The sequence below is a fragment of the Alosa pseudoharengus genome, unplaced genomic scaffold, assembly GCF_046254945.1.
Source record: "Alosa pseudoharengus isolate Yale_2024_CS ecotype anadromous, Long Island Sound unplaced genomic scaffold, YU_APseudo_1.1 YU_APseudo_1.1_scf_20, whole genome shotgun sequence".
Taxonomy (NCBI): Eukaryota; Metazoa; Chordata; class Actinopteri; order Clupeiformes; family Clupeidae; genus Alosa; species Alosa pseudoharengus.
The window spans coordinates 9,737,526-9,748,482 of record NW_027468664.1 but is presented as its reverse complement, the minus strand read 5'-3'; the positions used below and the strand labels follow the sequence as shown (position 1 = coordinate 9,748,482).

Here is a 10,957-nt window from a genome sequence, read left to right as displayed (position 1 = left end):
CCAAGGAAAATGTTCCCTTTATTATATCACACAGGATGACACTGGTTTTTAAAAGAATCAAAGCTGCTTTACTAAATTACAATGCACATGGGCATGTTTTTGTATTGCCATTCTTAAACAAACCTTGTTTTGGGAGCATAACAACACCATCTCAAAGAAAAGTGAGATAGAAAAACATGTGAAAAAACTAAAGCCATTGGGAAAAGGAAGTGCTAATATTCAAAACCATTCAAACACAAAATTGTTATGCATGCAGTGTAACATAACTATAACATCACTATAACATTATATCTCTGCACAAGAACAATCAAAGCAATGCAACTGAAGAGAATTACCTCTGTGGATGACTTCAGAGTGTAGTTTATGGCTTCATATCTGTGTTACATATGCCTGTGTTGCTGTACTGTTTACATCACAACATTGTGCATCCAGGTTTGTGGTACTTGTGTAATCTCTTCAAGTCTTTACACATTCCTATTTCTATTATAGTCACACAGGACATTACATTAAGCTTTTCATAAGACCTCTGCTAAACACTGCATTACTTTCAACTTTGCATGTACAGTAATAGTAGACATAAGATAAAACAATGCCACCAGTAACACCCAATCACTGCCCATGATATGCAAGGGTTTCAACTGAGATCTACACTGAACAAACACATTAGCTTATCAAACGTGGATTGATGTTTACTGTACACTGATTTATTGAGAATAACCAGGCACATAGGACAAGCAACAGAGCAGCAAGTCACTTTGACAATGTCCCACTTAGGTGACTGCTGAAAGGCAGAATGCCAAGATCATTCATAGCAAATGGTAGACAAGCCAAGCATTATTCATGTGAAGATACACAAAAACTAGTTATTGAAGTGTAAAAGTGCACCGAAACAGATTATACCTTCAGTTTCCATCGTATAATATGCTGCAGTTATAACATTTCAGCTATTGCAAAATGGTCCTTTATTTCTGTGTCTAAACCAAGTTTTTTTTCACTGTCTCTATTTTTCCTTCACTTTTAAGTCTGGCAGTTCTCCCTTCTCAGCTAAAGCATACATGTCTTTTTTTTTTCTTAGCTAGCATAGTAGTGTCTCCTCTGGCAGTTAGTTAAATCAAAATATGTGAATTTTAAATTTCAACAGCTAGATACATATATATTACAAAATGTGCAAATCAACGTTTATCTATCGACATTCTCTCATTTGTTATGCTTAGTTGGTGTTAAAGGTGCACTCCAGCCATGTACATAGATAGTGAGAAGGTCCATACACAGTCACTCTTTGACTACTGCTCAATGGAAGATTTCACTCAGGGAGCAGAGTACACATTCCAATAAATGTGATGCTCCTCCTTACATAAAATGAAGAAAGTTTCAATCATGAATAGAGAATGAATGATTACCCGTTGCTTTAAACCTTTAGTCTCAGAGATTGGACTTTTAAGTCATATGGCTTATTCCCATATGAAATCTACAAAAGACTGAGAGAAAGGTTCTGTGTAAGAAGTAAAATGGTAAAATGGAAGACATTTTTGATGCAAGGTAGGCTGTAAAGGTATAAAAATAGATATGGTCGAAGGGGTGGAGCGCACCTTTAAAATATTCTTCAGGGCCAAATTGAAGGGCAGTGAAGAAAGGACCTGGGCATAACATTACAACACGCACAAACATTCAACATACAACACAGTAAGTACACATAGGCAGTGAGAGAAGCTTGAAATCAGGAGAAAAATGAAAAAGGCAGGTAAACCGAGAAACAACATGTACAAATAAGATAGTTACAAAACAAATAATTTGTGAGCAGCTCAGAAAACAAGAGGCTGAAGGATCTGCCGGTGGGTGGGGTGGGTTCACTTGAGGTCAGGGATGAACTGTGACCAGCTGATGTTGCCCACACCCAGCTCATCATCATCCAGGCATGAGAAGCTGATGTCCACCAGGATCTTACTCAGGCTGTCATTCATGGTATCCAGCACGAGCCCCTCGGTCAGGGAGCGGTTGGAGAGGGCCGGGAGCCCCATCTGAAGGAGCTCACGGGAGCAGGCCGGGGTGGAAGCGGAGGTGGAGGACCGCGCTGAGGTCAGTAGCTCCCGGGGGGAGTTGAAGAGCGGCAGCTCCTTGAAGGGTGTGCTGCTGAAGCTGAACGTGGTGTTGTCGTAACGCTGCGGCGTGAGCAACGGCCCGGTGGGCGTGCGGATGGGGCTGAAGTCCAGCACACTGCGGCCGCCCTTCCCCAGTGGCGTTACCCTCCAGGGCTCGGGGAGGACGGTGGTGGGCGGCTTGCTGGGGGTGGACGAGGCCGGCTGAGTGCTCTTGATGGGGGTCTTGAAGGTGTACTCCCTTGACGGGCTGTCGGCCTCAGTGCTGGACTGTTGCTGCTGCGGCTGTGTCTGCTGCTCCAGCTCGGCATCGCGCGTGTCCTGGAAAGCGGAGTTGTCGGAGGCCAGGCCCGAATCAAAGAAAGTGCTGTCGGGGAAGAGGAGCACAGGCTCCTCGGTGGAGGGCAGGACCAGGCGCTGCTTGCGCCGTGAACTGCTGGACTCTCGTCTGCCCATGCTCGTGCTGTGTGTTGTGGCTCCAGCTCCGGTCTCCCTGCTGACAGGAATACTCTGGGATTCCTCCTTCACCACCTCCTCCAAGGAAGGCATACACATCATATACGAGGGCCCTTCACTCTGCAGCACCTTAAAGTGATACAACCACAACCAATCAGAGAATGTCACACTAGCATTACAGTAGCAGAGGAATATATTTTCATCAGCTGCACGCCACATGTTAGGGCTTCTACCTTTGGGGCGATGCGGACCCTCTTCCCTGCACCATATGAGCTGCAGGTCTGCTGCAAGGCAGGTAGAGAGAGCTGAGCCGATGAGGGTAAAAACAGTGGAGATGCCAGGGGCAGCTGGATTGGGACCAAGTAGGAGTCTGTCCGAGGCAGGAGAGGCTTCATCTTCCTCTCTGGGGTTAAGGAAGCACCAAGCCGAAACACACACACACACACACACAATTAGTCTAATACTTTCATCCCTACATAAAGATTGCTTAAGCCTGTTGCTGTCAATATCCTGCAAACATTTTGAAATCTTGACTCACCTGATGTGACAGATGCTGTAGTTTTCTTCAGCTCTGTGACACCCCGCTTCTGTTGCTGTGGAAATGAAAAATATGGTGTCAGAATTTACAATAACAAATGGGCCTAGACTGCTTCACAAGCATAGGTGGTGAAGACAAGCTGATCTAAGCCTGGATAGGAACAGGCCTGTCAAAATGAAAGAACTCTCTCTGCTGCTCTGTCTCCACATGACTGCTTCCTGCAAATTGAAATGTCTGTTATTACACTAGAGCTAACACAAGATAGACTGTGCCCTCTCACAGGACAAACAAATAAATGCACTCTGCCTGTCCACTCCTTCTTGGCTGACTGCAGTTCCAGAGAGGAAAGGAAAAGGGCTTACTTGTGAGTCACAGACCTGCAGGGTTTGTAGGGAGGAGGAGGTGGTGGAGTCCACCACAGGCTGTAGGGTGGGCCAGAAATTAAGAAGATGGTGAATAGGTGAGTTAAACGATATTTAAGATAACATAGACTTTTGCCATGCTGATATTACTAAAGTACTAAAAGTAAAGGAACTCTTGCAGGGCAAAATGTTGTGTGAGGAAAAATAAAAAATATATATATATTGAACTTCTACCTTGTAAACCTGATCCAGTGTCAGACATCGGTTGGCTTCTGGACGAATAGTCCAATAAGACACCTTGCCGTCTTGAGCAGTCTCACGTACAAACATATCATGTAAAGACAGGTTGTGGCGAATGGAGTTCTAAGGGGGAAATAAGACAAAGTGTCAGCAAGGAAAATACTAAGAAGTTTTGCAGAAATTGAAAACAATTAACCCTGAAAGCAGGACCGTTACATATTAACCATACATGCTTACCAACAAAACCAAAACAATTCACTCATATCTCATGGTATAAGTATAATCACCTTCCAGCCTGGTTTGGCTACATTTCTGAAATAGGGAAAGTGGTCCTCTATCCAAGTATAGATTTCCTTCAGCGTCATCCTCCTGCTCTTTTTACTGTTGATGGCAAACTGAATCATGGCCATGTACGAGTAAGGGGGTCTTTCTGACTGGGGATCTTTGATAGCGTCATCAGAGTCTCTGGGTGGCTAGGGTAGATACGGACAAATAAGAATGCACTTTTAAAACAACTTGAATAATTAAATTGTTAGGTTACGAGTTTCATTTATGAGCTTACATAAGACAGGCTAGTACAGCACTAGAAAAACCTGTACCGGTTGAAGTTGCTGACAAGATTCCTGGTTCTCTTTGTTTGAAGATTTCCTCAAAGGATCAGGTCCGAGGCCGTCTGTGCTCATCCGTCCAAGCCACTGAATGTTGGTCAAGCTGTCATCTAATGGACTGCAATCGAGCTCTTTGTTTACTGAGAGGAATGAAACAATAATGTGTCAATGACATGCTAATCTAAGCCATACCTGAGATTTCTGCCTTGTTGTTTGCACTGACATGTTATCTGTCTACAGTTAAATGTCAGGGGTATGCAATTATTGCACTCACAGGGTTTAATAGTGGTCAGAGACTTGCTTTCTACTAGACAGTCTGTCAGTGTGCATTCTTCTGATAGAGATGGAGAGATCAGGCCACCCTGACATGATTTCCCTGGTGTGTCCAATGAGGACTGGCAAAGAGACTCTGCTGCTTCTTCAAGACTGCCACTGCCACTCAAGAGGATAAATTTGTTTGGCCCTTGAGGACCACACTCCTTTCCTTTGGCTGTAAGAGCCCCAATGACACTCTTAAGGTCCGCAGTCTTCGGAATAACAACCACTTGAGTGTCAGGCATGCTCGGGTGATCCATGATTCGAATGCCATCCGGAAAGCACTGAGCACTGGATGAAGAGACAATGTCTTTGCGTCGCAAGCCATCTGGCTCATCATGAGGGACATCATTTCTTTGAAATGGTAGTTTCCTCCTCTTCAGGATCAGGGGTCTCCTGGGGCTCTCTCTCATTCTGCTCATATCACTGTGGCTGGACCTTTGTGTTGATTGGTTTTCTGAAGAAAAGAAAATGCACGGGGTGGGGTTTTAAAGAATGAAGGTTGCTTAAAGAAAATGTGGTTTGCACGGCAAACGTCTTGCAAATCCTTTAGAAAACTCATTCAGTTCTGTAGTATGTTATTACCTGAACGTATAGTTGACTGGTTAGTGTGCGCTATCGTAACGTTAAATACAAAGATTCGTTAGCTTGCTAACTGCTAATTCGCCGACAGTGGCTGTCACCAAATGACATTTTGAATACGGAAAACAAGACAACTTAAAGTTATTAATCGTTACCATAAAATAACAGTTTAGATTAAATAAACAGTTTATCTTTTGACCATAAAAAAATATATTTAGGCGGGATTACAAGAAAAGCTATTTGAATTTGGCTAACTAATAACGAATGAAAAATATAATCTTTCAAATGTACGGCTTCCTTGTGACGTGCATCATTTTAGAACAAAGTCGTTAACAAGTCTATGCAAGCTACAATGTAACATCGCACAGAGAACTAGAAACCATGAGTGTTTAGAATCCCAATATTCTTTCGAGTGACTGTAACTAGCTAGCAAGCAACGTCATTCTTCGGATGAGCTCCCAAGTGGCTAACAATGTGCACCGATGGTGAAGATTTGAGCCAACACTGACTTCTATGTCATATATCCAGAGAAATGCTAATCAGCCCGCTTGTTTATACCAATAGCTCATATTTTTGAATCATTGTACAAAATAATCAATATTTGTTAAAGTTTTAACCAACTGGAATTGATATAACGTTGCGTTACATATGCTGGGCCAGCGACACCATCTCTAGATATTGATAGCCATACATTAGCTAACTTAGCTAGGTTACGTTGCTAACAAAAACAACAACGCGAGTTGATCGCTAGCAGCTAACGAAATGGTTAAGTTTGCATTACTGTGCACATGACGACTTTCAAGATGGTTATTAATTTTACAGTCATTACATAGAACAGACCTTCATATTAGGAGAGTAGTAGCAGCTATTCCTTTGATTGTATGAGCTAGACTTGACCACATCATTACATGACACATTGAAGAACAGTTGCTGGATCTTTCGCTTTCAACACTTGCAGGATTTTGAATTTTGGCGCAGTCGTACAAGGTCCGGTCACATGATTTCTTCTAAACCAATGTATTCAGTGACACCCCCTCCCCTTTACACGTGAACACCAATCAAATGAAAGCTTACACGTGAACAGGAAAAGGTGCATAATGCTATGGCATAATGTGATAGCTCAAGATAGTTGTTTCCTTCATTGTGAAATCCCCAATTCGATATAATCAACAGTACCAGTAACCAAATGTAAGTAATGCGAATTGCACGCCCATAACATTTGATTTCCAAAAAGTTTGGGTCTGTAACTATATATCGAAGGTGGCGCTCACGTTACCACTACTACGCGGGGGCAACGTTCATTAGCATTTATTTATCATTCTAGATTTGCACTATGATTGTGTCTACCCTCGATTAGTGAAATGTATACGCGGAGACAAAGCTTGCATTAATGTTTTCTACTAATGATCGTTAGCCAGGGCACGATGACTTCTGATGCCCCGTAACACTCGAAGGAAGAGGTTGCTGAACCCCAACCAGACTCAGCTATCTTTTGTTGAAACACCCATCAACGGAGACATACATCGCTATGGCCTTCAGCCACGAAGTGCCATTAATCCAAAAACACTCATCTCCGAGGAGCGGAGCGAGAATGGCAAGGCTTGGGTAACCTCTCACTCTAATTGGCATTGTTTACATGTAGCATCCAACTGCATCGCACTACAGGTTGCAGGGAGACATAATTGTCTATCACCACACTAGGGGGCAGATCTCCACTTGTTAATACTTCACGTTATCTTTCAATCCCGGTAGACATGTACAACTGGAACCCACTGTATGCTGAAATGTGACTATTCCTCCATAGGTGTCACCTCAGTTTGACCAGATTAGACTCCCTGAAGTTATGAAAAAGAGGACAAGAGGCTCACAATCACAGTCTGTTTCAAATACAAGGTACAATTCAACATGTACGAATATAAGAAAGACGAATAAATATCCATCATTATCCTTTGCCAATCATGCTGCTGAAGGACTGCACGTAAAGACAAAAGAATTGAGAAAGGAGACAGAGAATAGTATCGTACCAAGAACAAGCCAAATTTATGTGCCAGGTCCCTCAAATGCCCTGGCTAAAGTGGACCTAGCAACGCCAAGACGGACACGCTCTTTCCAGAGAAGAAGTGTAGAAAGCACCATCTCTTCGAACAGAACCCATGAAGGATCTGCAGAGAACAGGAAGGTCTCTAGTCCTCCAGTTTCTCACATGAGTAGCGGAATGCCAAACTACACTGGGTCATCTGAAGTCTGTACCTCTGTGGGATTCCGCTCACCTAATGTAGGGAATTACTTCATTCCTCCAGATATAGATACCCCGGAGGTGCCGCAAAAGGTCACTTCATCATCAAAATGCACTCTCTTACACCTACTTTTGCCTTCAACTCCACCACACCCTCATGACTCAGACATCCTTGTGAAGGACACTCCAGAAAGGGACTATGGGCTGAAAGTGACCTGGAGAAAGAGAAAAGAACTGATGAGGTTACTAATAAAGCAAGGTCGGCTAACCAACCAACAGATTGAGGTCACTGCTAGCTAAAGGGCAACTCACTGTATGATTTACATGGCAAAATTCATGACACGTTTAGAAAAAATCTCCTGCTGTAAAAAATTAAATCTGTTTTCTTAATGAGTGGTATTTTTTTGTATTACACGATTACAAAACAAAGCATTATGATAGACATTATTTAATTGATTGACATGTAATGAATGGATGGATGAAGTGTGTTGACATGAAGTGTGTCATTATTGGCTGTGATATTCATGATTTAATTTACTAATCTGATGTATCATATTTTAAGATTGACTGGGGTGTGTTGCTTTCCACAACCTCTGTATGTTAATTATTGGCGGTATTTACAGCCAATTACAACTTTTGGAATATCCTACAGCCAATAGCGTAGTCTGTTGTAGGCATGTGCCGTATCTACGGCTGAGCAGCATTTTTTTCACCCCTGCCAACGAAAGTTCGCACACAGGGAGGCCAACAGCTGGGGGATCCATAGCAACCGTGGATAAACATGAGTTACCACACCAGGTAAGCAATTGTGGTCTGCCAACAAATTTGTATCATACAATTTACCTTGTGTGTGGTTCAAAATGGAGAGAGTTGAAGATGTTGTAGTGCGAAGAATTTGTCGGAATCCGTTTTCACCGGAGACACTGTTGCATGTATCAAGCTACAATGGCTAGCAAGTGTTGGTTAGCTAATCAGGCAAGCTCACAAGCTGCCCTGCATTATGCAGCGTAACGTTGAGTCAACGTGTGGCTTTGTCGAGACAGATGTAACGGGGCGTTAATGGGTTGTTATTTGAATGTTACTTATTAAAAACTTCTGAAGAGTGCCTTGTCGTATTTCCTTGATCTTTAACGTTAAGTTACACTGCATGCCACCTACAACAAAAAGGTTTAACGTTACCTCCCGTTTCGTTCAACTTAAACAACCGGCTAGCTTACGCTATTATTCTAAAATACGTCTTTTGCAAGAGGCTTAATTACTGCCTAATATCTAGCTAACGAGACTTGTGTCGATTGATGGGATGGGGCAAGTAACGGTCACCAACTTTTCTACGCTAACTTGCTGTATACAACATATAACGGTACCTTACGGAACACGCGTCGTTGTGTTTGCCTCTGAAATTTCCCTGGATGCAACCTAATAAGTGCTTCCATATCACAATGGTGTGTAAAGTAAGATCTTTGTAAGATCTTTTCAGACATGTTTTGTTGGCCAAGAAAACAGCTGAAACGCCCTTTGTTTCTGATGTAGACCCCATAACGTTATTCACTGAAACAACCAAAGGAAAAAACTTACTGTCTTAAGACAAAACCAAGTGGCTAACTTAAAATGTATCTAAACATGAAGATGTTCACAAGATAATTTAATATATGTTCCTCTTTACAGAGCCTGGAAATCGCCAGTAAACCTGTTCATTACGCAATTGTCCAGGGTTAGATAATGTGTAACATTACATTGTAGACTTGGGGATTTTTATTTATTTTTTAAAACCATTAAAAGTTAGTATAACGACTGAAACATGTTGACCATGCATTCCTTGTGTTGATAATTGTTCCCTTGACGTTCACAGTAGGTCTGTGATGTGTCATATCACGATATTGCGCATTTTCTGTAAATTCCATATGAGAAAAAAATATATATCTTATAGTAAGGGCTATTTCTTACATTTGAAAAAAAAGGCCTATTTTCAAAACAATGGACAAATAAGGCTACATTGCAATACAAGCTGCAGCAACCTGCCAATGGCAATTGACCTAATTCATTTTATTGGTTAGGTAGATTTCTAATTGATGAGTGATGAGGCTTTGTTTTTATCCTTGCACATGTGCAAAAATATCATTTTGATATCAATATCACAATATGGAAATATAGCTGAAATTCGTGTCATGTGCAAATTCATGGCACAGAAAGCCCCAGTGGACGGAAGACAGTGATAATAGCCTACAATAGTTTGTCTTATCTTAAACACTCAAAGTGTCTGTAAAAGGAGAGGTTCATAGAAATGTGCTGTTATGCCTTCAATAGCAGGTAGGCTGTAGCACGGCACAATATTTAAGATGTTCTCTTTTCTCACCATGATATCGGCACTGTTTTCATTCCAAAACATTTGAAACATGGCTGTAGCTTGAAGTGTTGTCATGCCTGTGTCTTTAAATGTAAAACCAATGTTTAGGCTGCCACCATCTTATTGGTCAAGTTCCCCTCCTTAGTTTGTGGATTGGACAAGTTAAAAAGCTTTAACAGCTGAATTCCAAGGCAGCAGTTGGTTTACCACAGTGTCAATTATGTTTTTGTTACTGGGTGTTTTTTAATTCTCACTTTGTAAGTTGGCTTGCAAAGACCGCATGCCATATGAGTAGTAAGACTGTTGCACTTTCTTTTGTCATTTCCTCTTTCTGGCGATTTAAAGCACTTCTCTCTTGTTTCACTGCTGGCTGGTTTGGGGAAGGAAGAAACAATGTTTACTCATGACTGTAATAACTAGCTGTCAGTGTTTGCCTACATGTCGGAGCATGTTGATCTCCCGCCTGGATGCCTTGGTGATGTCCTATTGGCTTTCCACCGAGAGCAGGGTCCTCCCGCTCCCAAGCATGTTTGAGGAACTGATTATGAGACTCACTTTCCTTCCCAGTGTTGTCTGATTAAACACATGGTGGACTGGCGATGAACACCAGGTGCTGAGTGATTGAGAGGCTGCAGCGGGAGGTGGGATTTCCTCCCTATCCTAAATGGGTCTGAATAGATAGCGCAAGCCAGTGTGGTAGCCTAGAGAAAACAGAGTGGTGACACTCCCATAAGAGACCATGGGGGGAAAAATGGCAGCGTTTTTCCATGCCAATTTCCGGATTATGGGAGTTTCGGAACTTAAAACGGCCAATAACTTGGTCAGTAGTCAATGAGTTAATTGATTACGTCCTTCAGCATCCAGAAATACTTCCCACACTCCAGCGATTCAGCCATCCAGCACTGGTTTTTATTGTGTGGCAGCAACATCATAGAGTGTCGCAACTCTCTCTGGCGCAAGCCATAATGTTCACTAGAAGGACAGCTGAGTGTCATATTAGTGGGCTTTGATATTGTGGACTCTGTTGACCAAGTGCTTTTCTCCCCCACTGTAATATGAGCTCATGTGTCCTACATCTTTTTTGCTTGTACTGATCCTGAAGCATCTGCAAGACTGTCCAAGCAAGATGTGTCAGCTCATTGACCATAGTGGTGACGTTTGTGTGAAACCATGCACACTG

General features: G+C 42.3%; 3 protein-coding genes across 3 annotated transcripts in view; 2 read left to right on the top strand and 1 right to left on the bottom strand.

Annotated features, from left to right (window-relative positions):
- Nucleotide 1: 1 nt before the first annotated feature.
- Nucleotides 2-6,130, bottom strand: foxm1 (forkhead box M1). The gene is made up of 9 exons (XM_076296504.1): nucleotides 6,038-6,130; nucleotides 4,575-5,072; nucleotides 4,292-4,440; nucleotides 3,980-4,165; nucleotides 3,687-3,815; nucleotides 3,453-3,512; nucleotides 3,091-3,145; nucleotides 2,786-2,955; nucleotides 2-2,681 (listed from the first exon to the last, which is right to left on the bottom strand). The coding sequence occupies exons 2-9, from the start codon at nucleotides 5,035-5,037 to the stop codon at nucleotides 1,848-1,850; spliced, it is 2,046 nt and encodes a 681-aa protein (XP_076152619.1). The 5' UTR covers nucleotides 5,038-5,072; nucleotides 6,038-6,130; the 3' UTR covers nucleotides 2-1,847.
- A 151-nt stretch (nucleotides 6,131-6,281) lies between these two features.
- Nucleotides 6,282-7,904, top strand: rhno1 (RAD9-HUS1-RAD1 interacting nuclear orphan 1). Its single transcript, XM_076296503.1, has 3 exons — nucleotides 6,282-6,385; nucleotides 6,612-6,802; nucleotides 7,002-7,904. Exons 2-3 carry the CDS (start codon nucleotides 6,632-6,634, stop codon nucleotides 7,731-7,733), a joined length of 903 nt encoding a protein of 300 aa, XP_076152618.1. The 5' UTR covers nucleotides 6,282-6,385; nucleotides 6,612-6,631; the 3' UTR covers nucleotides 7,734-7,904.
- A 64-nt stretch (nucleotides 7,905-7,968) lies between these two features.
- The window catches only part of tulp3 (TUB like protein 3), a 32,067-nt gene continuing 29,078 nt past the window's right edge, over nucleotides 7,969-10,957 (top strand). The window contains exon 1 of the mRNA XM_076296499.1: nucleotides 7,969-8,231. Within this exon, the coding sequence (XP_076152614.1) occupies nucleotides 8,215-8,231 (17 nt within the window). The 5' untranslated portion in view covers nucleotides 7,969-8,214. The remainder of the gene's footprint in view (nucleotides 8,232-10,957) is intronic.